Below are 25,480 nucleotides of genomic sequence, written 5' to 3' on the forward strand. Positions count from 1 at the left end.
CGCTCCCGGCTGCCCTCCGTTCGCCCCCCCCCCGCCCCCCGGCCCCGGTGTGGTACGTCCCGCGCACGCGCCGAGGCTCCGGCCGTGGCCCCGCCCTCCGCCGGGGGGAGCGCGCGCCCCCGTTGCGCGGTCCCGCGCATGCGCGCCGCCGCTCCCGGGGCGGGGCGGCGGGCGGCGGCCAATGGAGGCGCGCGGGGGGGGGCGCGGTGCGCACGCGCGCCCGTGACGTCCCGCCCGCCGCAGCCGCCGCCGCCGCCGCCGCCGCCGCCGTCCGTGCCCGGAGCCGCCGCCGCGCGCGGCCTGCCGCCGGTGAGTCACGTGGGCCGCGCGGCCCCGCGGCCCCGCCGGGACCCCGCCGCGCCGGCACCGCCGCCGCCTCCCCGGCCCGCCGGTACCTCGCGCCCCTCGCCGGGGCCCGGCCGCGGCCGCCCCCGCCCCGCCGCTGCCCCCGCGGCTCCCCCCGCGCGCGGCTCGGGCCGTGCGCCGGTGCCCCCTCGCCGCGCCGGGGACTCTCCCGCCCGGCGCCCGCGGCGGGCACCGACCCCTGCCCGGCCCGTCCCTCCGGCCGCGGCCCCGCTCCGCCGTTCCGCACGGCCGCCTCTGCCCGATGGCCGCGCCGCCTCTGCACGGGAGCGCCGCTTCCTCCTCCTGCCCCGGCTGCCATGCCCGCGGCCCCGCCGGCACCGGGACGTTCTGCCGCTGCCGCGGGGCGCCGCGCCGGGGGCTGCGGGAGCGGCGGTGCCCCGCGGGCCGGGGCCGCCCCTGCGCACGGGTGCGGGGTGAGCGCAGCGGAGCGGGGCTCGTCCCCGCGCCTGGAAAGCGCCCGGGGCCCGGGAGCGGCCGGGGGCTGCCGCGGGGAGCGCCCGGGGGACTCGTTCCCTGTCCCGCGCCCGGCCTGTCCCCGCCGCCCCCGGGAGCGCCGTCACCGCGCTGGTTCGGGGCACCGGAGCTCGGCCCCCGTGCCGCGGCCGAAGGGACACCCCTGCTCACAGCACGGCCCCTCCTCGCGGCTCGTAGGGCGCGCTCCCGGTTTGGGGGCGCTGGCAGGGATCCAGCCTGGCCTCTCCTCAGAATTCCCGAGCTCCCGAAGGCCTGAGCTGCGTCCCCAGCCCCGGGGTGCCGCCGCGCCGGTCGCGGGCGGACCGGCTGTCCCGGTGCTGCCCGTAGCTCTGGGAAGCGGCTCCCCCGGATCTGCCGGCTCTCGCCCCGGCACAGAGCTGGATTTGGGCATCCGGGAAGCGGGATTCTCTGCGCTAGGGGCTGCTCGGGTTTTTGGGGGCGTGTAAAGTACAACCAGAGCCTTGGCTCGATCGAAGGCAGAGTTATCTTGGAGCCTCTCTCTGAGCTTAATCCGGTTACCGCCTTCCCTCCGTCGGGCCCAGGCGCTGCTTTAGCAGGCGTTTATTCCTCTTGGTTCCCGAGGCCGGGAATGGAGAGGGCGGTGATCGAGTGGGTCTGAGGGGAGACCTCGAGCTCCCCTGTGAGGGGCCTGCCTGGGAACATTCCCACCTGTCGCTGTGCCCGGTGTCTCCCAGCGTGGTGACAAGAGGCTGGGGCTGTCCTTGCTCGCTGTGGGGCCCGTTGGGACGCGGCCTCAGTGGGTGAGGCGTTGTTCCTCCTGCTTTGCCCATAAAATGGGGCTAATCCTGTGTAAACCAGCGGGATGGGCTGGGGAAGGAGGATGTAAGCCCCGGTGTAAGCCCCGGGCAAGAGATAAGCATGCAGTGATTCCAGCCTTCTGGCTGTCTGCCGTGGACTGTTTCTCCGTGTTCTGTGCTGATCCCTCTGTACATCCAGCCGGGAGAAAGGCGGGTGTGCAGGATGCACCTGGAGCCGAGGGGCGGCCGGACACACGTTGCTGTGCACCCTTCTTTGGGGTTAAGAGCAGGGAAGTGTCCCCAGACCGCCCTGTTGGGGCAGGGGCTCCTGTTTGGACACAGGGAAGTGACCAGTGGGGATCTCATGCTGCCATTGCACCGGCCACAGTGCCAGGTTTGGGAAAGTTTCCAGTTCCTCTGATGGGTTTTGGAGTGTGAAGTGTCAATGGCTGGCTGTGCAAGGACGGGGAGAGCAGAGGGAGCTGCAGAGGGAGGAGGGAGGCCTTGTTCCACGGATGCCCCTCGCTCACAGTGCCAGGCAGCGAGCTCTGGAATGGCTCTACAGAACTCTGGGATGCAGCTGATCAAAACAAGAAGTGGGAACAGGTAAAGCACATCCCGTCTCCGTGCAGCCCTGGGATCTGCCCTGGATCTGGGAGTTGCCTCGCGTGGAAGGAATTGTTTGTGTGTTTGCCCCGTGCCATGGGAACCCGGCTGGATCGGGGCAGGTCGGGAGCTGCGGATCCCGGCGAGTGACGCAGGTGTGGGAGCCGGTAACTGGGAGGGAATTCTGTCCTCCCTGTGCCGTGGGATCCGGTCCCAGGCGGTGGCGGGAGCTGCGTGGTGGGTGCCAAGGTGCATTTCCTCCTTCCCGGGCAGGGGCAGAGCAGAGAGCTGAAGTGAGGGAGGAGGGAATGTTGGGAGCTGGAGACGCCTGTGTCCCTGTCCCAGCAGAGGTAGGGAGGGCCTGACTCGTGCTCCAGAAGGGACAAGCCATGGAGCACCTGGCTACGCCTGGAAAGGCTGGAGAGGGGCCGGAGCAGATGAGCAGAGTGGGGCGGGAAGGGGAGTAAGAGGAGGAAATCAGTGAGGCTCTATGGGGCCTTGACCCAAGAAAAGCAGACGCAGGCTCAAAGCCGGGGAAGGTGGCAGCAGTCGTGCTTGCACATGTCCCGAGGGAGGGAATTTGGAATTAAAAGAAATCCCCGGAAACGGAGATGAAGGAAACAGGAGCAGCTCCCCTGTACGAGTGGAGAGAAACCCTGGAGAGTGGAGATGGCTGCTCTGGAGGTGGCTGAGCAGAGCGGAGCTGGGAAAACGCTTCGAAAAGGAGGAGCTGGGATGGGAAAACCAGGTGGAATTTCTGAGGGAGAGGGAAGGGGGAGTGAGCGGTGACACAGGCGCTGGGGGAGGAAGGAGCAGGGCAGGTCTGGAGGAGCAGCAGGAGAGGAGGAGTTGCTGGGCTGGAATTGGCAGAGGGAAAGGAATGGGAGGCAAGAGCAGAGCCCGTGAAGGCCACAGGTAAGCAGGATGAGTTGGGGTCTCTTTGGAGCAGGGAAGTCTGTGAGCGGCCTTTGTGGATGGGGAGAAAGCGGCCAGAGAGACGGAGGATTTGGGGCGAAGGTGGAGGGAAAGGAAGGGTCGGCTGACCAGAGGTGGGCCGGTTGTAGGGCTGGGCAAGGGGATGGCTGGGAAAGAATGTGTGTGTTTGGGAGAACTGTGGCCTGAATTAGTGTAATCTGTGGGAATTTGGGGTGGATTTTCCTTGTGTTTCTCCTGGACCCCTTAAGGACTGCAGAGCAGAGACCCCGGCACGCTGTGCTGTGCTTTGACAGCTTCTGCCCAGGCCTGTGCCACGGCTGGGGCTGGGCAGTCCTGCGGGGTCCTGCACATCAGGGGGGATCAGGAAGGCATTCCCAGAGCAGCGTGGTGGCCCTGGGAGCCGGGATGGGCTCAGCAGCCTCCTGTTTGATGAGTTGTGGAGTTACTCCGGGCACAGGTGGCTGGAGCAGGGATGCGTTTGCATCGCCTCTCGCTGGGGCATCACTGATGATGGCGCTGGGGCTCTCCCCTGCTCGTGGGCCTCTCCCACGGGTACCTGATTCTGTGGGGAGCTGGCTCCGGCACGCACAGCTCCGCAGGGATTGCCCCTGGAAGGGCAGGAGCGCCTGCATCTCCGGCTGGAAAAGGGCTGGGGCAGAGCAGGGCTGTGAGACAATGCCCATGGCGCCCTGCGAGGAGGGCAGGGTGGGGATCTCCGGAGGAGGAATATCAGGGCACAGCCCCTTCTGCCTGGCAGCGTCCGCTTGAACCCGAGGTGTGGCTGTGCCTCGCCGGCGGAGCGTTCAAAGGGCCGGGTGCTCTGGGAGCAGATTGCTCCTGCTAAAGCAATCAGCCATGATGTCAGGCCTGGACTTCCCATAGCCCGTCCCTGGAACTGCTGTTGGGCTCGGCTCTGCGGGGTGCTGGGCTCTTCCCCAAACACAGAGCAGAGCGGGGCTGCGCAACTGCTGCTCTCCAGGGAACTCTGTCCCCGCTGTGGAAAACAGCTTTCCCTGGTGTCACTGCTCAGTTTGCTCCGCTCAGGAGCTGCTGCCAGGTGAAGCCTGCGCGTTCCTGGCCGGGCAGAGCATCGGCCCCGCATTTCCTCTCACTTCCAGGGGCAGGGAAACCTTGGGGTGGGAAGCTGGGCTTGGGTCCTGCAGGGGCCGGGCGGCGGGAGCGGTTGCTGGGTGAGTCAGCCGGGGCGGCTGACGCCGTGAGCTGGGGCTGAACCCACTTAATGGTAACACATCCTTGTCATTAAACCCGCCTTTAATTGGGTGCCGCAGCTCTCCCAAACCTTCACCTGCGTTTAGTCAGCGCTAGAGAGTTCCCTGCCCGCCCCGAAGCAGAAACTGGGGAGGCAGAGAAAGCTGGAAGGGAGAAAGGAGTGAGTTGTAGGCTCCTCTCGGGCCTGCAGTGCTGCGGAGGCAGCGAGGGGAGGGTGGGTGACAGACGGTGACAAGCTGAGGAGCGGTGGCTGTAGCAGCAGGAGCTGGTGGGATATGGTGGATGATGGGCTTGGGGCTGCTTGGAGCAGCTCAAGGCCACGGGCTGGGGACACCTTCCACTATCCCAGGGTGCTCCAAGCCCCATCCAGCCTGGCCTTGGACACTTCCAGGAATGTGGCATCCACAGCTCCTCTGGGCAACCTGTGCCAGGGCCTCACCACCCTCACAGGGAAGGATTTCTTCCCAATATCCCACCTAACCCTGAGCTCTGTCATTTCAAATCCACTCCCCCTTGTCCTGGCACTACAGTTGCTGATGAACCCAGAGCTGCAAAGGCCACCTCTGATCATGGGATTGGTGTTTTCCATGGGCCTCTCCTGTCTCCTGCCCTCCAGGGAAGGGGATGAGGTTCCTGGATGTCTTTTCCCGCTGCGGTCTCCACCCTCACGTTAAGTCCTGGAGCCTCTGCTCAGCCCCTGCTCCTCAGGGAGCCAGCACTCGCTGGCGCTGGGCTTGGAGCTGGAGCTGCAGGAAGGAATTCAGGGGGTCCCTCTCGTCCTTCCAGGTCTCGGGGCGGGTTTCTCGGTGGTAGAGGGGGTGGCTTGGAACTCCTGCAGCAGCCAGTGCCCCTGGGCTGGGACGGGAGACGCTGTGGCCAGGCTGCTGTGGCTAATGACAGCCGGCTCCGTCCCTTCTCTCGCCATGCTAATTTCTGTTGTTGTTTTTTCCAGGTGAGCTGTGGTGCACCAGACCTTGAGTTTTAATGATTTTATGCAGTTCTTTTTAAAAAGACGGATGGATGAATGAAGAAGGATTTTAACAAAGGAAGAGGGAGGGAGAAATGGAGCTGTTTGGAGCAAGCTGAGGTTTCCCCCCGCACCGCCTGGGCCATGGGTGAGACAGAGCTGCTCAGCACCACTTCCACCCTTGGGTGTCTGCTGGAGTTGTGAAGGCGCTCCCTGAACGCCCCCTTCCTGTTCACCTGCTGGGAGATGGTTGCTGCAGAGAAGATTTAAATGAAATTCCTGTCGCTCCCCAACCGCCAAGTGGATACTGAGCCCGTGGAAGGGCCCGGGGGGTCAGGAGAAAGGAGCAAGTAGGAAAACCCACCAGGAAAATCCGCCAGGCCTTCCCCTCCGCCCCCCTCGAAAGAAAGGATTTACGGCTCAACCTTGCACCAGCTGTTCCTCGGTTTTAACAGACAAGAGAGAAATAAATAAAATTAAACGGCCACTGCCAGCCAGCCCCAGACCTTGGTGAAATCAGGGAGAGTGTTTCCGTGACCCCTCCAGCGAGGGGAGGAGGAGGAGGCACGGCAGCACCGTGAGGAAGCTGGAATTGCTTGGAGACCACCCCCTCCTCCCGTGCGGCACTGCAGAGGTGGATTAAAAAGGAGAAGTGGCTTCCCTGAGGCTCCCAGAGGGGCTTTTTTGCAAGGAGTTTGCTGATCCTGCGCTCTTCCCGGGGTGCTGGCCGGGTGGGAGGTGCCCTGCCCCAGCCTGGGGAATTCCCTCTCTTCAGAGCCTGCCTGTTGGAGTCCTGCTCCCTGTGGGCTGTTGCCTGGGCTGAGGCTCGGAAGGGCTCTCAGCGTTCCCGCTCCAACGGTTGTTCTAAACCCAAATCCCCTCCTCTGTTGTGAATTTTTAATGTTTTTAACCCTCCTTCCCTGCGCCCGCGAGCTCTCCCGGGGCAGAGCGTAGGGTGGGCTCCTCTCCTGGGCCTCCTGCTCCAGACCTTTCTCCGGACTGTCCGCCCCGGTCGGAGCTCGGCCCGGGAGCGGGCGCAGGGGCAGGGTAGGGGTCGGCCCCTGTCCCCCTCCCCTTCTCGTCCTGCTCTGAGTCCCCTGGGGCCTGGGCTATGCTGCGGGGCGGACCCCCCACCACAGCTCCAACATGCCAGCAGCCTCTGGAAAGAGATTCAAACCCAGCAAGTACGTCCCGGTCTCCGCTGCTGCCATCTTCCTAGTGGGAGCCACCACCCTCTTCTTCGCCTTCACGTGAGTCCCAGGTGCTCGGCCAGAGTGGGGAGGGCCGGGGGGGGACAGGGGAGAGGAGCTGGGATTTCCTCCCAGAGGCAAGGGAGGTCTTGTGCTCTGGGTGCTGCGGCCGCAGCGGGAGCTGTTTCACTCCATGAGCCCGTCCGTGGTCGGCTGGGCTCCAGGTCAGCTGGGCTGGGAACTGGTTTGTGACCTGTGGGTGGAAAAGGCACGGATCACTTTCTCCTTTGGAGCCAGGCAGGGTGGATTGGTGGGCTGGGGCAGGACACGTGTTATTTTTAGTTTCATAATCGATTCGTGAGCCACAAAGGAAAGTGCAGGGAGGAGAACTCTGACCCCTGTGCCGATCGCTGGACGTGATCTGTCCCCTGCCCTGGGGCAATGAGGGTTCCACGTCCCTGGAGAGGGCCCCAGGGAAGTGGCCAGCAGGTCACTGGGGGCCTTGGGGGGGTCCCCCGGGGTGGGAGATGGTGCTAGAGAGGCGTGGTGACGCTGCTCTTCCCTGCCCGGTGATACGTGCCTCAGTGACGTGCCCAGGGGGTGACAGGCGGGGGGGGGGCAGGACCTCGAGGTGCTGAGGGAGCCCAGCAGAGAGCGGCTCAGCCGGGCTGGCACCGTGGCACGGTGTGCCAGGCAGGAATGCCAGAGCCCTGCATCTGGAATGGCTGCCAAGTCCTGCAGGGCATCCCCGGGGTCCCAGCGGGTTTGTGCTCGGGGTCCTGGCAGGGTGCTGGGAAGGTGTGCACCCTCTGCTTCAGGGAGCCTTTCCCGCTCCCTGGGCTTTTCCTGCTGGAGCTGCAGGAGGCCAGAGGGGTGGGTGCCGTGGCTGCTGCCGCTGCCTGGGATGGAGCCATCGGTGGCGGGAAGGTCACCGTGGCTTTGGCTTTGGCAGCCACCGGGCAGGGACAGGGGAACTTGCCGAGCAAAGAGGGGAGCGGGGTTGGTTCGCCCCGTCCGGCGCCCGGTGCAGCTGGCGGTGTCACTCAGCCGCGTGTGGCCGTCCCCCGCTGGGACACCGAGCGGTCACCAGGCTCCCAGGCCCGGGGTTTGGCTGCCCAGGCTGCCAGGTGCCTGCGGAAGTCGCTGGCTTGCTCCTGTGCCACGGGGATGAAGGAGAAGCGAAGGGGAGCTGGCAGCGCCCTCCGAGCTGTGTGTGCCAGCCCGTGTGTGACCTGGGGGCACGGGCTGGCTCTGCTCTGGCGCGGTGCCTGCCGGACAGCTGGACCCCAAGCCCATCCCGGCCACGAGTGCGAGCAGCGCCGGGAGCAGCGGCTTATCGGCGAGCGGTGAGAGGCGGCGCCGGCGCCGCGGAGCAGGTTTGGCTGGGGCAGGAACACCTGGGCAGGTCGCTGTAATTGCAGGTCAGCGGTGTTGTTTATCCTACTTCAGAACGTCCCGTCAAACCCTGGGCACGGCCACAAGGGAGCTGTGCTGCTCCCGCCGGGATGGTCGCCTTGGGGCCAAGGACAGCCAGAGTGGCTGCTGACCCCCTTCCCACTGCCAGCAGAGTCCTAAGGCTTGTCCCTTGGGAAGTGCGATGGAAAGCTGTAAGGGCGGGCTCTGGGAGGCCTCCCCCAAGCAGGGAGCAGCCGGGCCTCGGCACAGCTCTTCAGGCTCCAGTTGCGTTGCTTCCAGCCTATCCACTGGACGCCTTTTGGTCCATCCAGGATTTGTGTCTCTGGGCCAAGAACTCTCTTTGATTGATTAATTTAATTAGGAGCTGCTGCTGAGCACGTGCCTGTGGAAATGAGGCCGGTTGCGCTGGAGGGAGGGGCAGCAGGAGAGGGGATGTTCCTGCTTCCCCCTGGGATGAGCGGGGGTCCCGGGCTTTGTGGGCCCTCAGACAGGTCCGTTTGGGGTCCATCTGTCCATTCTTGTGTCTCCCCACTGACTGGTCCCAGCTCCTGGTGCCGGTGGCTCTCAGGTTGCCTGTCCCCTCCCTAGGGCTGGCAGTGCCGCTGGGACACGGCGTCGCGTGCGCTCCCAGTCGGATCCAAACTTGTGTGAGGCTCAGGGCGAGCAGGGATTGTGTTTGTGCCGGCGTGGGTCAGAGCCCCAGGGCTCCGAGGAACAGGCAGGGAGGGCAGGCTGTGTGCTCCTGGAGAGTGCAGGGGATGCGGGGCTGGGGAGGGGACGCCAGCAGGGAGGGACAGGCTTCTCCGGGCATGACTGGTGGCAAAAAGCCCGTCTCGCATCCCGGTGTGACTCATGGTGCCCGAGGTTCCTTGAGTCCTCTCATGCGCTGCCAGGGACAAGTCCCGACAGCTCCTGTGGCCATGAGCGTGTTGCATCCCGATCCCGAGGGGGAGCCCGATGGGTGCCGCGGGACCTGCGTGGCCAGCCGCGATGGGGAGGAGCCTCCCTGCTGCTCCTGCTCCTGCTCCTCCTGCCCTGTGTGCCCCGGGGTCGAGGCAGGGCCTGCAGCCCGTTCAGGAGAGCAAAAGGCAGGAACACATCGCTCTCCTGATAAGGAGGTTCCTTCAGGGATGGGCAGCACCTTTGCTCCCTGCGGAGGACCCTGCTCCCTCTCGCAGGTGGGGTTGGTCCCAGGAGGTGACTCCTTGGCTTTGGGGTCACCGGCGTGGTGCCACCGGTTGATCTGGCTCCGTGGGGATTCCCTCCCTCCCTCCCTCCCTCCTTCCCACAGCACGGGGGTCCCTGGGTGTGGGGGAGCCAGGAGGGCAGCGGGTCCTGGTGTTCCCTGCGGAGGGTGTTGTGCTTGCGCTGGCCCGTGAATCCCACCCAGCAGGTGGTGTCGCTGTGTCTGAGCCAGGGACCTGCTGGGCCCCATCCTGCCCCGGGAGCTCCGTGTCCCTCCAGGAAGGGCTGGCTGCTGGGACAGCACAGAGCTGTTCTCTTCCCCCTGGTCCTTCCCTCTCTGCCTGCCCCAGAGCTTTCTGAGGCAGCTGGGTCCTTCCCTGCCTCCCTGGGCTCTGTCTCTCTGGATCCAGCCCGTGTGCTTGGCTCAGCCTGGCTGCTGGCTGTTCCCTGTGTGGGATGGCTGCCCGGGCATGGGTCTTCCTGGCTCCCCTCCATCTCTTTCAAGCAAAGGTTTGGGCTGGGATTTCCCTTCCTGGAGAGAGGAGCTCCTTCCGCAGGGTTTCTGGAAGGGCATTTCCTACTTTTAGGGCTTCTCTGAGCCCCCTGCCCCTCTCTGTCCAGACTCCTCTCGAGTGGAGTAGGAGTTCAGCTCAGGGACATGGGGTCCTTGGTTCTGGTGTGTCCTCCCCCCTCCCTGCAACCCCCTGACAGGAGCGTGTGGCCAGGTGAGGCTGGGCTCTTCTCCCAAGGAGCAAGTGATGGGACAAGAGGAAGCGGCCTCAGGTGGTGCCAGGAGAGGTTTCGTTTGGATGTTAGGGGAAATTTCCTCGTGGAAAGGGTTGTTCAGCCCAGGGCAGTGGTGAAGTCACCAGAAGCCATGTGTCTGTGGAACTTGAGGACATGGTTCAGTGGTGGCCTCGACAGTGCTGGGGAAGCAGTTGGAATGGTGATCTTGGAGGGCTTTTCCAACCTGAACAATTCTGTGATTCCGTGGCTCTCTGATTCTTCCCTTCTCAGGCTGTGGCCTGGCGCTGTCACGTAGGTCCTGTGCCTCCAGCACTGCTCCCTGAGGGTTTTGGGGCACGGGTTGGAGAGGACTCCTCCTCTCCAGCCTGTCCCAGCTGCAGAGAATCCGCCTGGCTGGCTTCCAGCGGAGGCAGCAGGGCCGGCACGGCCGGTACCGAGCATGGAGCCGCTCCCCAGCCCGGGGCAGAGCTCGGGGGGCCGGGAGGTGCCATCCCGGGAGGTGCCATCCTGGGAGGAGATGCCGGCCTGATAGGGAGCAGGGAGGCAGCGCCCAGGGTGCCCAGCAGGGCAGCTCCTGAGGAGCGCAGCAGGAAGAGGCTTTGGGGAAGATGGTTTGCAGGAGAAGCTTGGCGTGGTGTGTAGGGCCTGGAGGGGCCAGAGAGGATGAGGATGAGGAGAAGGAGGAAGAAGAGGAGTGTGCTGGGTGGCTTGGCCGTGCTGTGCTCCTTGCCAGGGATCTCCTGCAACCAAAGGTCTGCCCTCCTGCTCTCATCCCTGTGCCTGGATGGGGACAGCCTCAGCCTTGGCCTGTTGGGAGCAGGTCCCACTGGTGATTCCCGCCCTCCCTGGGGCAGTGCCCAGTGCTGGGAGCGCCCTGCCCGCCTCGCCCTCTGTGCTGCCAGGTGTGTGCTGAAGGGTGTGCCCGCTCCTCCTGCCCTGCCCGGGGCAGCCCCCCCGGCACAGCCGCTGCTCCTCACCCGGGGGTGCCCCCCTGCCCTCCTCAGGGCCCTGAACTGGGACAGAGCCCCGCACCAAGGGGTCATTCCCAGCTGGAGCCTCGCCGTGGCCCCAGAGCTGCCGTGACAAGGACGGGGCTGCCTCACCCGGCGATGGGACCCATCCCCACGGGCGGTGGTGGAGGAGGGGACGGGGCCGGTGCCTGCCCCTTCACCCCAGCCTGTGGGGGATTACGGCGCTGGCACCATATGTCGCCCTGCCCGCCCAGCCCCGCACGCTCCGGCCACCTAAATCCATCGGCACTTAGCCGGGTGGGGGGAAGAGAGGGACAGATGCTGCCCTAGATCTGTGGGATTAAATCCCAGCAGCAAAGCAGATTAGGGAATTACGCTGGCGCCTGCGAGGGGGAAGCCCGCTGGGGAAAGAGGGAGCAGGGTGATTCCCTCGCTGCGCTCCCACGGGCCTCCTGGAGGAGCTGGGTGGTGGCTGGGGTCCCCGTGTCCCGCTGGAGCTGTCTCTGGGATGTGAGGAGCATCAGTGGCTCTGGAGGCACCAGAGCTGGTGCTGGTTTTGTGTCCCCTCACAGGGTCCCTTCTGCCCGAAGCAGCTGGCGGGGCACAGGGAGGGCCACGTGCAGGTGCCTTCCAGCGGGTCCCCTGGGTGCCTCCCCTGCCTGTTCCCAGCACCACTGCTCTGTGGGACCCCCCAGCGGGGTCTCAAAGGGGAACTTTGCTCCCTGATGGATGCCCAGAGCACGTCCCAGGTGCTCCCTGGGCCGGGGTCAGGCTGTGCTGTAGAGGTGGCTCCAGTTTGGGTGTGGGATGCACTGCTGGGAGCCCCTGGGATGGTGGGAGGTGGCGGGAGGACACAAGCGAGGGGTGCGAGGTCTCACGGCTGCTGTGCCCGCAGGTGCCCGGGGCTCAGTCTCTACGTGTCCCCCGTCATCCCCGCCTACAATGCCGTCGTCTTCCTCTTCGTGCTGGCCAACTTCAGCATGGCCACCTTCATGGACCCGGGCATATTCCCGCGAGGTAAGTCTGGCTCCAGCCGGGAAGAGCTGCCTCCTTGCACCCTTCCTCCGAGGTACAGGGGATTTCTGGGGCCCAAGGGGCTGGTGAGGAGTCCTCTTCGCCCTGCCCGGTGGGATTAGGCGGTGGCACGGGCTGCAGCAATGGCAGCTCTGGGTTCAGCACCCCGTGTTGGGCCCCTGGGGCTCAGGCAGCATCAGGATGCCGGGGCAGGGCCTGGGAGAGCCCCCCTGGCCCGTGTTTGGGGGTCCCTGGCTGTCCCTGTGCCAGGTGACAGGAGGGCGGTGCCGGGCGCCTTTGGCTCGGGTGGGCAGGGGCTGGCCGGGCCCTGACGCCGTGCCGGGGTGTCCCCATCAGCTGAGGAGGACGAGGACAAGGAGGACGATTTCCGGGCCCCGCTGTACAAGACGGTGGAGATCAAGGGCATCCAGGTGCGCATGAAGTGGTGCGCGACCTGCCGCTTCTACCGCCCGCCGCGCTGCTCCCACTGCAGCGTCTGCGACAACTGCGTGGAGGTGAGCAGCTGCCGGGGCCTCCGCCAGCCCCGCGCGGGGCAGGGAGCCCCGGGAGCACCCCCTCACCGTGCCCCGTCCCCGGCAGGAGTTCGACCACCACTGCCCCTGGGTCAACAACTGCATCGGGCGGCGCAACTACCGCTACTTCTTCCTCTTCCTGCTGTCGCTCACCACGCACATCATGGGCGTCTTCGGCTTCGGGCTGCTCTACGTCCTGTACCAGGTGGAGGAGCTCTCTGGTGTCCGCATGGCCGTCACGTATCCTCCGGGCAGCGGGAGCGGGCGGGGGGCGTCGGTGGGGTCTGAGGGCGGCACGGTGCCGGGCGGGGCTGTGGCTGCTCCTTAGCTGGCTGTGGCAGGATGGTGGTGATGTGCGTGGCCGGGCTCTTCTTCATTCCCGTCGCAGGCCTGACGGGCTTCCACGTGGTGCTCGTGGCCAGGGGCCGCACTACCAATGAACAGGTATGTCCAGGGGCTACGGGGGGACTGCCGGCCTGGCCAGGCCACCTATGGATACATTTCGGGATTTCCCGGGAGAGGATGGGTGTGGGAGGCCCCTGAGCTGGGGAGGGGAGAGCCCAGGGTGACTGAGCAGCAGCTGCATCCATGGGGGTGCAGTCAGAGGATGGAGCCGGGCGGGCGCTTCTGGGGGGCCGGGAGGTGAAGCTGAGGAGAGCCCACCCCTCAGGGTTAGCTGAGCACTGAAACAGGGACTAGGAAAAGGAGCGGGATCTCGGAGCGTGCCTGTCCTGGGAGGCTGTCCTGAGGGAGCTGGCATGGCCGGCTGTGACGCTCCTTTGTCCCGCAGGTGACGGGCAAGTTCCGCGGGGGTGTCAACCCCTTCACCAACGGTTGCTGTAAGAACGTCAGCCGGGTCCTCTGCAGCTCCCCCGCCCCCAGGTGAGCCGGGCTCTGCACCCCTGGAAAAACTGCTCCATCCCAGATTCCAGGCCGTGACCTTCCTCCCGCCCCCTCCCCAGGTACCTCGGGCGCCCGAAGGCCGAGCAGACAGTGCTGGTGAGACCGCCCTTCCTGCGGCCCGAGGTGTCGGACGGTCAGATCACCGTCAAGATCATGGACAACGGTATCCAGACAGAGCTGAAAAGGACGAAGGTGAGGAAGGTGGGGACCAGCGCTGCCTGCGCTGGGGCCCTCCATGGAGCCCAGGGGGTGCAAGCCTGCATCCGTGAGTAGAGAACCAAGTGAGCCTGGTCACGTTCCCTGTCCCCCTCCGTGTCGTCTTGTTCTATGTCCCTGCGGGATGGAAACTGTCCCCCTCCCATGTGGCAGCGACCACATGAGGCTTTGCCCCCTCCATTGCCCTTACCGGTCCCATCCTTGCCCGCACAGCACCCTCTGGAGGTTCCCCCTCCTTGGCACTTCCAGCACCCGCCCGGGGCGCGCGCCGCCCCCCGTTCTGTCGGATGGCCTGGGAGGCAGCGGGAGCCCCCAGCGCCGCTGCCCGTGCCCTGCCTGCCCGGGAGGGGCTGAGGCCTCGGCCCCTCCTGACCCCGCCTGCGCTTTGTCTCTGCAGTCCAAGGGGAGCCTGGAGGTGACGGAGAGCCAGTCTGCTGACGCCGAGCCGCCACCCCCACCTAAGCCCGACCTCAGCCGCTACACGGGCCTGAGGACACACTTAACCCTGGCCACCACCGAGGGTAAGGAGGGCCACCAGGGCCCCGCCAGCCACTGGGAGGGGAGCCCAGGGCTGTGCCAGGCAGGCCAGGAGCCAGGGCCGTAGGCGGCTTTAGCAGGCTGCAGGGCAGACCCGGAGCACATCGGCATTCCTGGGCCGGTGTATGTGGCCCCTTGCACTTGGAGAAGCCTGCGGGATGCTCACAGCCAGCTCTGCTCAGCCGGAGGCCGAGCCCAGCCGCGCGGCGCTGTCCGGAGCCGCCGGGAGCTGCACCTCGCAGCCGCCATGCTGCCAGGACGGAGGAGGCGAAGCGGTGGCGGGCCTGGCTCGGCGGCACAGCGCGTCTGTGGCCGGCTCCGTGTGGGCCTGGCCAGAGGTGGGATGTGATGGGCAGAGCTGTGGCAGCTGCTTCCCGCAGCAGCTGGAGACCCCGCAGCTCTCCCGGCCCCGACTGGGCTCCGCTGCCCAGCCCCGCTGCCCGCTGCAGGGTGTGTGTGTGTGTGTGTGTGTCCCATGGAGTGCCCTGACACCCCCGTGCCGTGTGCCCCCCGTGCGACACCCAGCCGGGGCTGCCGCAGGGGCACGGAAGTGCCAGCCCAGCCCCACACGCAGGGCTGTGGGGACACCCCTTCCTCCCGGTCTGTCTCTCCCACCCCGGTGCACCTCCCCTCCAGCCCGTCCCTCCTCCCCCCCTGGTCTGTTCCCCCCCAGGCTCGGAGCCGGTTCTCGGGCAGGGAGGGCGGGGCTCGGCGCGTTCCTTGCCCGCGGCCCCCCTGAGCGTGCCCCTGTCTCCCGGCGCAGACAGCAGCTTGCTAGGCAAGGACAGCCCCCCGACTCCCACCATGTACAAGTACCGGCCCGGTTACAGCAGCAGCAGCAGCTCGGCGGCCCTGCCCCACTCCACCAGCGCCAAGGTAAAGCCGAGGCTGGCATGGGGGACCAGCCCCGAGGGGATGCCACCCCGTTGCTGGTGCAGGGAGGGTTTAGGGTGTGCTTTGGGAGCTCCACAGGGGCCCCGTGGCCGTTCTGTGGGTAACTGCGGCCCCTGTGCCCCTCAGCTGAGCCGGGTGAACAGCCTGAAGGAGCCCAACTCCATCTGTGACGGCGGCCACAAGCCCAGCTACCGCTCAGAGCCGAGCCTGGAACCTGAGAGCTTCCGCTCGCCCACCTTCGGCAAGAGCTTCCACTTTGACCCTCTCTCCAGCGGCTCCCGCTCCTCCAGCCTCAAGTCGGCCCAGGGCACAGGCTTTGAGACGGGCCACCTGCAGTCCATCCGCTCAGAGGGCACCACCTCCACCTCCTACAAGAGCCTGGTGAACCAGACGCGCAACGGCAGCCTCTCGTACGACAGCCTGCTCACGCCCTCCGACAGCCCCGACTTCGAGTCGGTGCAGGCGGGCCCAGAGCCTGAGCCACCGGTGGGCTACACCTCGCCCTTCCTGTCGGCCCGCATCGCCCAGCAGCGCGAGACCGACCTGCACGGCCGCTTCGCCAGCGCCGCCTCGCCCAAGCACGCGGCGCCGCGCGAGCCGTCGCCCGTGCGCTATGACAATCTCTCCCGCCACATCGTGGCCTCCATCCAGGAGCGGGAGAAGCTGCTGCAGCAGCCGCCGGCCCCGGGCCGGGAGGAGGACGCAGGGCTGGCGGACTCGGGCATCCAGTCGACGCCGGGCTCCAGCAACGCCCCCCGCACCAGCTCCTCCTCGGACGATTCGAAGCGCTCGCCCCTGGGCAAGAACCCGCTCACCCGCCCGGCCCTGCCCCGCTTCGGCAAGCCCGAGCCCCCCCCGGCGCTGCGGGTGCGCTCGCTGGGCTCCCCCGACCAGCCCGCCGCCCCCCACCTGGGCAAATCCGTGTCTTACAGCAGCCAAAAAACAGCCTCTCAGGCCGGCGGCCCCGAGACCGAGGAGGTGGCCTTGCAGCCCTTACTGGCACCCAAGTGAGTTGCTGTGATGGCACAGGGGTGTCTGGGGCCTGTGGGGGGGGGGAACCCTCGCCCAGTGCCCCACCAAGCCCCTGGGGCAGCCCCCTCCCTGGGGAGAGACGCTGGGAAGAGCAAGAGAAATCTTCCTGCTCCTCCCCAAACAGAGCTGGTACCCCTCCACATCTCCTTGGTCGCCCCCGGGGCCCCTCGGGGTCTGCAGCGGGTGGGTGCTGGTGGTCCCGGGGGAGGGCAGGGCTGTGGCAATGCTGGGTGCCGGTGACCTGTCCCCCCCTGCTGACCCCGTGTCCGTGCTTCCTTCCTGCAGGGACGAGGTGCAGATGAGAACAGCCTACAGCAAGTCCAACGGGCAGCCCAAGAGCCTGGGCTCGGCCCCGCCGGGCCCGGGGCCGGTGCCCCTCAGCAGCCCCACCCGCGGAGGCGTCAAGAAGGTCTCGGGCGTGGGGGGCACCACCTACGAGATCTCGGTATGAGGGGCAGAGCCGCCGCCCCCTCCCCTCCTCCCCGGCGGCCCCAGGGACGCGCCGCGGCCGGACGCTTGTGAACTCCCGGGAGAGCCGGGCCCCCGCTCCTCCCTCTGCCCCCCCGGGCCGCGGGGGCTGGCACACACCCGCGGGGGGCTCGGGGGGGCTCGGGGGGCCGCAGCCTCGGCTGCGCCAGCCACTTGTGGGCCTTGTGCAATCACCCGCTCGCCTGGCGTGGTAGGAACGGATTGTTTTTAAACCAGAATACTTTTTTTTATTATTATTGTTACGGATTCTATTTTTTTTCTCTTTCCGAGTTACCAGGTGTGTGTATATATAAATATCTATATATATAAATATAAATATTGAAAAAAAAAAGCAAAAAAAAGCAGAAATTATATATCTTACCCAGAGAGAGGAAGAAACTACCCTGCTCAGGGCCTGGGCCACCCCACCTCGTCCCTATCCCCAAAGGAGGGACGTGGGGCCGCCTCCTGCACCCACGGAAGGAGCTGTGGTGGGTGCTGGGTGTCACCGTTCCCTCCCTGAAGGGGGCTGTGGGTGCCAGGTGCCCGTCCTCGGATGCTCCCCTCGCTGATCCGCGGTGCCCGCGGCCTCCAGCCCCCCTGGGGGGCCCAGGGAGGAGGCAGGGTGGTGGCAGCCCTCCCCCCACAGCCCCAGCCCGAGCTGGCACAGCGGCCCCAGCCTCCCCTACCCGCAGTTTTCGCTCTTTGTTCCCTTTCCCCGGGGTAGGGGGGGTGTGGTCGGGGGGCTGTTGGTTTTGTTGCCTTTTTTTAATTTCTGTTAATGACTCCGAGGGGGTTTCTCGCCGTCGCAGGGGTGTTTTTATTTCCGCTCGCTCGGGGAAGAGGCAGGTGCATCCCCGGAAAGCAATATTTTCTCATCACATGCCAAAAAAGCGCAGCCAAGGAGCCCCGTGCTCCCCGTCCCCAGAGCCCTGCCGGCACTACCGGACTCTTTCTCTACGGCAATAGCTCCCGTGGCCCCGCACAGCCACACCAGGGTTTTTTATTATTATCAGCCATTTTAAAAACGAGGAATAAAAAGGATATTTAATGAGCCACCCCGGGGCCGTGCGTGTGCTTTGTTTGGCGTCCAGGGATGGAGCAGCCCCTCCAGGGCTCCTGATCCTCAGGGTCTTGGCCTTTCCCCCCCCCGTCCGATCCCCAGGGAGAGAGGGAAGGGGGTCTGAGAAGAGCTGAGCCTGGCCTCCCAGTTTTGGGGAGGCACCGCCTCGAAGCAAGCTCTGCTCCCACAGAAGGATTTTCCAGGCACGGGAAAAGCAGCTCCAGGGAAGGCGTCATGGGTGCTGGTGAGGTTTGGGATCCAAAGGAGGAGGGGGCACCCTGCACGCTCCGGGGACCACCTTGGTTCGGGCTCCTCCGTGACAGCCGAGGGTCACAGCAGCCACTGCCACCAGCCCCTCCTCGGAGCAGACTTTAATTCAAAGGTGACTGAAAAAGAGGCTCCAGCACTCCGGCTTCTTCAGGTACAAAAGCCCGAGGTCAGCACCCACAGAGTCTGTGCCCCTGGTCCTGGGGGGCTGCAGGGGTGTTCCCTTGGCCAGGGGGACAGGCCAGCCCCAGCGTCCCTGGGGTCAGCCAGGGCTGTTACCCTGGGCCGGGGGATCCCCGGGGCGGCGCCGGCGCGGCCTCACCGTAAGCTGCTGCTGGCCTGGGAGCTGCCCACGCCTGGGTGCTCCGGGCTGTGCCGGTTCTGCGGAGGAAGGACAGGCAGAGCCTGTGAGAGCCGCTGGGCAGCAGCCCCGTGGGGATGGCCCCTCACAGAGCCCCTCGGGGGGACACAGGCTGGGCGCTGGACCCCAGCCTTACCACTCACCTTCTTCTTCTTCTTCTCTTTCTTCTTCCTCTTCCGCTCCGGATCCTCCTCTTTTTTCTTCTTCTTCTTCTTGTGGTCAGAGTCCGAGGGGGTTTCTGGAGAAGTGGAAGCGCCGGATGAGCTGACGCTCTGCCGGTGCTGAAGGGGGGAGGAGGGGGGCGGCTGCGGCAGCCCTTACCCGGGGGGACGGGGTCCTGCGTGCGGCTCTGTTTATGCTTGTGCTTGTTCTTCTTCTTAGGCGGCTGGATGTGCATCAGCCGGCACTGCTCGGGCAGCTGTGGAGAAAAGGGGCTGGTCAGGCCACGTCGGGCCCCTCCCACCCCCCGGCTCCAGGCCCCGGGGCTCACCGGGCCGGCGTGCAGGCGGAAGCCGGTCAGCATGGCACCGGTGAGCGGGGTGAAGGAACTGCCACAGATGGGAGGCTTCTCGATGAGTGAGCGCAGGCTGCTGCTGTCGTGGGAGCCGGGCAGGTCGATCATGCCGGGCAGGTCGGGGAGGAAGTTGCTGAGCTTCTCCTTCACCTTCTTCCCGCAGAACTTGTTGTAGGCGTGCTCCAGGTTATAGTGCGTGATCAGGTTGGTGCTGCCCGTCAGCTCCGTAGTGCCTGTGCGGCCGCGGGAGGAGATGGGGAGGGGGGAACGCCCCGAGGGCACCCCCGGCCCCTCTCCCCAGCCCTGCCCAGGCCCCGGGACCCGCTGGGTCCGCCCAGCACCGGGATCCCTGGGCCCTCTTCCCCAGCTGTGCCCAGGCCCCGGGACCCGCTGGGTCCCCCCAGCACCGGGATCCCCGCTGGACCGAGCGTCGCGCGGCCCCGCCCCCTGCACGCTCATTGGCTCGGCGCGCCGTCAGTTCCCCCCGCGGCCGCGTTTCGCCGCGCTGATTGGCCGAGCGCGGCACTCGCCCCGCCCCGCCCCGCGGCCCGCCCGCACCTGGCAGCTCCCGCAGCAGGTAGAAGGGGCCGGCGGCGGCCTTGCGGGCCGCGTCCTCTCCCGGCGGCGGCGCGGCGGCCGAGGCGGCGGGTGGCGGTGCGGCACCGGCGCCCGGCGCCTTGGCGGGCCCGAACCCGAGCGCGGCGGCGGCGGCGGGCGGCGGCTCGGCCGCGCCGAACAGCGCCGAGAAGTTCTCCATATTCCCGGCGTGCCCCGCGCGGGGCAGCCCCGCCCCGCCATTGGCCGAGCACCGCCCCCGCACCGCCCCTGCCCCCCGTTGCTACGGGAGACCCATCCCAGCCTTCTGATTGGCCGCTTCTCCCTTTCCTCTCATTGGCCCGCGGGCGCAGGAGAGCGCCCGCCTCGCCGCTCCCCATTGGCCGGCGCGGGGAGGCCCCGCCCCCGCGGCAGTGGGCGGGGCGGAGGGAAGATGGCGGTGGTGGCGCCGCTGCTGGCGCTGCTGTGGGCGCTACCGAGGCTCTGCCGATGGCTCGCCCGGCCCTACTATCCACTCTCCGCGCTGCTCGCCGCCGCCTTCCTGCTCGTGCGCAAGGTCCCGCCGCTCTGCCGCGGGCTTCCCTCACAGCGGGAGGATGGCAACCCCTGCGACTTCGACTGGGTGAGGCGGCGCGGCCTGTCCCCGCACCCCCGGGCCTATCCCCGCACCCCCGGGCCTGTCCCCGCACCCCCGGGCCTGTCCCCGGGCCTGTCCCCGCCCCCCCAGCCCTGGCCTGGCTCCCCTCCTGCTCACACAGCACCTCGACCCGGCTGAGGGCGGAGATGCCCGGTAGCCCCTGAGTTGTTCTGCGGTGCCTCCCTACAGCCGAAAGGGCCCCCAGGCACTGGCCGAGCCCATGGCCGCGGGGCAGCCCTCTCCTCGCTGTTCTCCCCCAGGGAGGGATGGCGGCTCCGGGCTCTGGCAGGGCCTTGGGGCCGGTAGGGCCTGGCGTGGCCACAGGTCCCGGTGCCGGGCCGGGCCAGGCCAGGTGTGGCTCCAAGGTGCCCTGAGCACTTCTAGCTCATGCTGTCCCTTCTCTGTGCCAGAGGGAGGTGGAGATCCTCATGTTCCTCAGTGCCATTGTCATGATGAAGAACCGGCGCTCCAGTGAGTCAGGGGGCCATGGGGGGCTGGGGCTGCTTATGGGGCATCCTCCAAGGAGCTGGGTGGGGTGGCATCTGGAGGACCAGATCCAGCCCTCCCTCAAGTTACCTCAGCCTTCTGGGGGAGTCTGGCCCCATCCCTTCTTCCTGTCTGCCCTTGGCAGTCACTGTGGAGCAGCACATCGGGAATATCTTCATGTTCAGCAAAGTGGCCAACGCCATCCTCTTCTTCCGCCTCGACATCCGCATGGGGCTGCTCTACCTCACGCTCTGCATCGGTGAGTCTGGGTGTTTTGCTGCCCTAGGTTCGCCTAGTCCTGGCTCCCCCTGGCTGCTCTGGGGCAGGGGAGCTCCGTCCCAGGCTCAGCCTGGCCCTCCTGGCTCTGGGGTCTCAGGGTGCTGTCATTGCAGTGTTCCTGATGACCTGCAAGCCACCGCTCTACATGGGCCCTGAATACATCAAGTACTTCAGTGACAAGACCATCGATGTGAGTATCTCCCCAACCCTGCAAGTTTTGGGGGGCTCTGCCCACCGCGCCCCTAAGCTTGTGCCACTGTGGCAGGAGGAGCTGGAGAGGGACAAGCGGGTGACATGGATTGTTGAGTTCTTTGCCAACTGGTCCAGCGAGTGCCAGTCCTTTGCCCCCATCTTCGCTGACCTCTCTCTCAAGTGAGTGGCACCCACTGGGATCGTGGTGGGTCACGGGGCCTGTGGTCCCCTGCGTCCCTCACAGCCACGTGTCCCCATCCTGCCCAGGTACAACTGCTCAGGACTCCAGTTTGGGAAGGTGGATGTTGGCCGGTACACGGACGTCAGCACCAGGTGTGGGGGACGCAGCCTGGGCGAGCCGGGCCCACTCTGGGGCAGTCCCCGTGACCCTCCAGCCCCCTCAGGCTGCCCGAGGGTCACTGTTGGCTTGTCCTGACCCAGGTACAAGGTCAGCACCTCGCCTCTCACCAAGCAGCTGCCCACCCTCATCCTCTTCCAGGGCGGGACGGAGATCATGCGGCGACCGCAGATCGACAAGAAGGGCCGGGCTGTGTCCTGGACCTTCTCTGAGGTGGGTGGGACCTTCCTGCCCAGCCTGTGCCTGGGATGAACGGGGAACACGAGGTCCCAGTGCTGATGCTGCCTCTTGGCCCCACAGGAGAACGTGATCAGAGAGTTCAACCTCAACGAGCTGTACCAGAAGGCCAAGAAGCAGGCGAAGCCGCGGGAGGAGGGGCCCGAGGAGCCCCCAGCCGTGCCAGCGGCCGTGCCGCAGCAGGAGACCAAGAAGGACAAGTAGAAGCTGCCCTGTACTGTCGCCCATCACCATGTCACCATCACCGTGGTGGCACCGGCCCCGCGGGCCCTCCCGGCCCTGCCCGGAGCTGCTCCCCGTGGGGGCTGGTCCCGGCTGAGCCCCGGGAAAGCAGCGGTGCCCCCGGCCCCGTGCGGGCAGGGCGGTAGGAGGGGCCCCGCCTCGGTTAACGCTCGCTCTCATCCATCGCTGACAATAAACGGTCCGTGTGCCGTGTCCGTGCCGTGTCCGTGCCGTGTCCGTGTCCCCGGTCCGTGAGTGGGGCGGGGCTTACCGGCGGGGGCGGGGCTTCTGCGGCGCCCCCGCGCTCTGATTGGCTGAGGCGGAGCGGGCGGAAGCGGCGCCCACCGGGGGGTTCCGGTGCCCGTCTCGGCCCCGCCCCTTCCGGCCCCGCTCCCCCGGCGGCGCGCGCTCCCGGCACGTGGCCAGCGGCAGGTAGGAGGCGGCGCGGCCGCTCCAGCCCCCGGGCCTGTCCCCTCCCTTCCCCGGGGCCCCGCTTCCCTACTCTCCCCAGCCACACACCGCGGCGGGATCCCCGGGGAGCCGCTTCCCGCCTCTTCCGCAGGATCCCAGCGGGGACCCTCGTTTCCCGCAATGGCGCACCGCCGGGGGCCGGCCCTTCCTGGCCCCCTCCCGCAGCAGTGTCCCCGTAGGGACCCGCCTTTCACTTCCCTGACGGCGGGATAGCTGAGATCCCTTCCCACCCCACAGCGCCATCCCTGGGACCCCCATCCTGCTCCGGCGTCGGCCGCACCGCCTCGGCTCTCCCAGGATGGCTCCCCGCGGGAGGAAGCGGGGAGCCCAGCAGCCGGCGGCGGCCGAGACACCGGGGCCAGCGGAAGCCCCGCAGAAGCGGGCGCGGGCCCAGGCCCAGGGCGAGGGCAGCCCCGGGGACATCGGCCCCCGCGTTGTCATCGAGCACTGGTGAGCAGCCGAGGTGCCGGGGCTGGTGGGACGCCTTCGGGTGCCCCGCAGGTCGCTGACGGCCGTGCCCCCACAGCAAGAGCTGACGCGTGTTCGGGCGGAACGCGGCGGCGGTGAGCGAGGCCCTGCGCGGGGCCATGGCCAGCCTCCCCGTGGACATCAACCCCCGGCCGCCGCGCAGGAACAGCTTCGAGGTGTCCCTGGTGAAGGAGGACGGCAGCAGTAAGTGCTGGGCTGGGGGGCGGCGGGGGCTCCCGGCACCCCTGATCCAACAATCCCCTTTGTCCCCCCAGCCGTGGAGCTGTGGAGCGGTATCGGGAAGGGGCCCCCCCGCAAGCTGAAGTTCCCCCAGCCGGAGACCGTAGTGGAAGCCCTGAAGAGCAGCTTGGCATAGAGACATTGGCCAGGTGAGCGGGGATGGGACCGGGATGGGACGGGACAGGGACGGGACCAACTGCCCCTCTCTCCACAGCCGAGCCAGGACCGGCGCAGGCGGCACGAGCGTCCATGAAGAGGCGAGACCAAGTGGGGGGCACCTGCCAGCCCCAGTCCCGTCCCTGATGCTGCAGCTCTGCCGCTGCCAGACTCCTGGCTCCCTCCACACCCCGCTGTCCCCCCAACCTCCAATAAAGTTTAGTACTCCCCAGCACAGCTCCAGCCCTTTATTCCAAGGACACACAGCCCAAGGGGTGCAGGCAGCGATGGGGGAGAGGCAGAGCCAGCCCCCCCGCTTAGGTGAGGACATCCACCTCCTCTTCTGACTCAGACGAGGGACAGGGCCAGAGGCAGACTGTGCCAGGGGGCAGGAACAGCTCCCCTGTCCCCACATCCACCTCTTCCTCCTCAGTGCCACTTCCAGGGGCCCCCAGGGGCACCGCCTGCTGGCAGCCCTGCTGGGACACAGGGGAGTCCTCACGCTTCTGCATCCCGTTTGCACTGGGGGGCTGCCAGGGTGGGGAGCGCTCGCTCACCTGCTCCAGTGCATCCACACCCTGGGGAGGCTGTGCTTCTGTCACCCCCACATCACCCGCTGGCACTGCTGGAGGCACAGGGCGGGGCTGCGCCTCCCGCACCACCTCCCAGCACCCCCGGCTCTCCACCTTCCGCAGCCTCATCCGCCTGATGGGGCTGGGCTGCGTGCGCCCCAGAGAGCGTGGCTGCCCCTGGGGGGACAGCCCAGAGCAGGCGCTGCCAGGCTCAGCTGTGGCACGTGCCACCACGGCGGGGGCTTCCTGGCTGGACTGCAGGCAGGAGCGGTCGAGCTGCCGCTGGGGTCCCAGTCTCACCAGGCGCCCGCCCCAGAGCTGCAGCGACTCGAGCTCGGTGATGCGGAGGCGGCGGGCGGCTGCCAGCACCTCGTGCACCTCCTCCTGCGTGACCTCCAGCTCGGCAGTGTAGAAGAAGCGCACCAGCTTGCGCAGCACCCCGATCTTCAGCCCCGCCAGCTCCAGCACCACCCTGCAACCCTTGGGGGGCAGCTCCCGGCCCAGCTGCTCCATGAAGAAGGGGCTGCAGACAGAGAGAACGCTGCAGTGGGCCACCACTGCCTCGCCTGCAAAGCAACAGTGGCCGTCACTGTCCTGCAGCCCGTCCTGCTCGCCCCCGACCTTCCTAGGGGGTTGCAGAGACACTGCCCGCAGCTCCCCAGGCACACTGGCCCCTCCCTGGGCAGTGCTGCCCGCTCACCTTCAGCCCACAGGACCACATCGCAGAAGACGTCGGCTCGCTGCTGCTGCTGGTGGAGGTGCTGGAAGGCCGTGCGCAGCAGGCGGGTGCTGCGGTACAGCAGCTGCGGGGTGGCTGCGGAAGAACCCATGGGCGCCCTGCAGGGACACACAGCGCCGTGCCGGCGACTCGGGGACCAGCGCCTGCCCGCCCGCCCTCTTCGGGCTGTCCCAAACGGTTCGGCGCTGGGATGTGGCGGGGCGCACGCGGGCCTGCGGAGCCCCGTGTGCCCGTGCCCGGCCGGCAGCGCCGCGGGACAGTCCGCACCGCCCCGGTCACCCGCACCGCCCCGGTCACCCGCCCCGGCCCCGCCGCACCGGCCCCGCGCGCCCGCCAGGGGGCGCCACAGCGGGCGCTGTGAGGCCGCCGCGGCCCGAGGCGCCCCCGGCGCGGCCCCTCCGCCCGGGCCGGGCCCGCCGCGTACCTGCCGAGGGGGGCGCGGGCCGCCGCCGAAGCGCCCCGGGGGCGCGTCCCGAGCCCGCGGCGAGAACGCGGGGTGCGGTGACCGGGATCGGGGCCCTGCCCGCCCTCGCCTCGCGCCCGCGGCCTCACGTGGCGCGGCCCGGCCGCCAATCGCAGCCGGCAGCCAATGGCGGCGCGGCGGGGCCGGGAGCGGCACCGGGAGCGGCGCTCGGCGCAGGGCCGCCTGCTGCGGCCGGCCCCTTCCCGCAGCCCTCCCCCCGCCGCCGTGCCCTTGCTCTGCCCAGCCTCGTGTTTTGCCGTGTGATGGCAAAGGGCAGCCCGGGGTGCGGCCACCGCTCATCCCTCCCTCGGCCTCCTCGGGCCGCGGACAGGACAGCCGCGCCAGGGCTGCTCGTGGTCACTGCAGTGGTGGCACTGAAGAACACGAGGTCGATAATGGGGAAGGTATTGTCTGTGGAGCAGCTCTGCGTTCAGGAGCTCAGAGCCCCGCGCTGTGCCTTGGTTTGGATTTTCAGACTCCACAGCGTGAGAAACGGTGTTTTCATGCCCCAAGCTTCTCTGAAGGGGAGGATTGATGGTACTTCCGAAGCCGTCCTTCAAGCAAGTGATGCTGCCCACTTAGTTTTAAAGTATTTTGTCGTTCTATAAAGCACCCATTGTACACACATCTGCGTCAGTCACTCCACATACACGAACAAAGATTATAATCCATCCCCATTGCCTGGAGACAGTGGCTGTTCCTACAAACAACCCAAGTGGGTGGAAGTTTCAGGAACTGCAGAAGGACAGGAGCCTGG

General features: G+C 67.2%; 5 protein-coding genes across 6 annotated transcripts; 3 read left to right on the forward strand and 2 right to left on the reverse strand.

The window, feature by feature from the left end:
- The first annotated feature begins 249 nt into the window (after positions 1–249).
- Positions 250–16,697, forward strand: ZDHHC5 (zinc finger DHHC-type palmitoyltransferase 5). Its single transcript, XM_048306678.1, has 12 exons — positions 250–309; positions 5,323–6,587; positions 11,742–11,863; positions 12,218–12,375; positions 12,461–12,633; positions 12,735–12,837; positions 13,184–13,275; positions 13,356–13,488; positions 13,910–14,033; positions 14,813–14,925; positions 15,070–15,950; positions 16,261–16,697. Exons 2-12 carry the CDS (start codon positions 6,484–6,486, stop codon positions 16,424–16,426), a joined length of 2,169 nt encoding a protein of 722 aa, XP_048162635.1. The 5' UTR covers positions 250–309; positions 5,323–6,483; the 3' UTR covers positions 16,427–16,697.
- A 539-nt stretch (positions 16,698–17,236) lies between these two features.
- Positions 17,237–19,420, reverse strand: MED19 (mediator complex subunit 19). Its single transcript, XM_048306827.1, has 5 exons — positions 19,207–19,420; positions 18,625–18,881; positions 18,456–18,552; positions 18,278–18,372; positions 17,237–18,154 (listed from the first exon to the last, which is right to left on the reverse strand). The coding sequence occupies exons 1-5, from the start codon at positions 19,403–19,405 to the stop codon at positions 18,092–18,094; spliced, it is 711 nt and encodes a 236-aa protein (XP_048162784.1). The 5' UTR covers positions 19,406–19,420; the 3' UTR covers positions 17,237–18,091.
- Positions 19,421–19,605: 185 nt separating this feature from the next.
- TMX2 (thioredoxin related transmembrane protein 2) lies at positions 19,606–21,829 on the forward strand. Its single transcript, XM_048306806.1, has 8 exons — positions 19,606–19,825; positions 20,251–20,311; positions 20,472–20,585; positions 20,719–20,795; positions 20,871–20,977; positions 21,065–21,130; positions 21,239–21,368; positions 21,456–21,829. The coding sequence occupies exons 1-8, from the start codon at positions 19,637–19,639 to the stop codon at positions 21,594–21,596; spliced, it is 885 nt and encodes a 294-aa protein (XP_048162763.1). The 5' UTR covers positions 19,606–19,636; the 3' UTR covers positions 21,597–21,829.
- Positions 21,830–21,940: 111 nt separating this feature from the next.
- On the forward strand, positions 21,941–23,181 carry SELENOH (selenoprotein H). The gene is made up of 5 exons (XM_048306854.1): positions 21,941–22,046; positions 22,323–22,535; positions 22,612–22,757; positions 22,829–22,942; positions 23,008–23,181. The coding sequence occupies exons 2-4, from the start codon at positions 22,384–22,386 to the stop codon at positions 22,927–22,929; spliced, it is 399 nt and encodes a 132-aa protein (XP_048162811.1). The 5' UTR covers positions 21,941–22,046; positions 22,323–22,383; the 3' UTR covers positions 22,930–22,942; positions 23,008–23,181.
- Position 23,182: 1 nt separating this feature from the next.
- On the reverse strand, positions 23,183–24,516 carry BTBD18 (BTB domain containing 18). 2 transcript variants are annotated; one of them, XM_048306788.1, is made up of 3 exons: positions 24,222–24,516; positions 23,507–24,087; positions 23,183–23,425 (listed from the first exon to the last, which is right to left on the reverse strand). In XM_048306788.1, exons 1-3 carry the CDS (start codon positions 24,349–24,351, stop codon positions 23,267–23,269), a joined length of 870 nt encoding a protein of 289 aa, XP_048162745.1. In that variant the 5' UTR covers positions 24,352–24,516; the 3' UTR covers positions 23,183–23,266. The 2 variants fall into 2 exon arrangements, with proteins under 2 accessions (XP_048162745.1, XP_048162744.1); XM_048306787.1 differs by having other exon boundaries at positions 23,183–24,087.
- Positions 24,517–25,480: the final 964 nt, after the last annotated feature.

This window comes from Corvus hawaiiensis, chromosome 6 (assembly GCF_020740725.1).
Source record: "Corvus hawaiiensis isolate bCorHaw1 chromosome 6, bCorHaw1.pri.cur, whole genome shotgun sequence".
Lineage (NCBI taxonomy): Eukaryota > Metazoa > Chordata > Aves > Passeriformes > Corvidae > Corvus > Corvus hawaiiensis.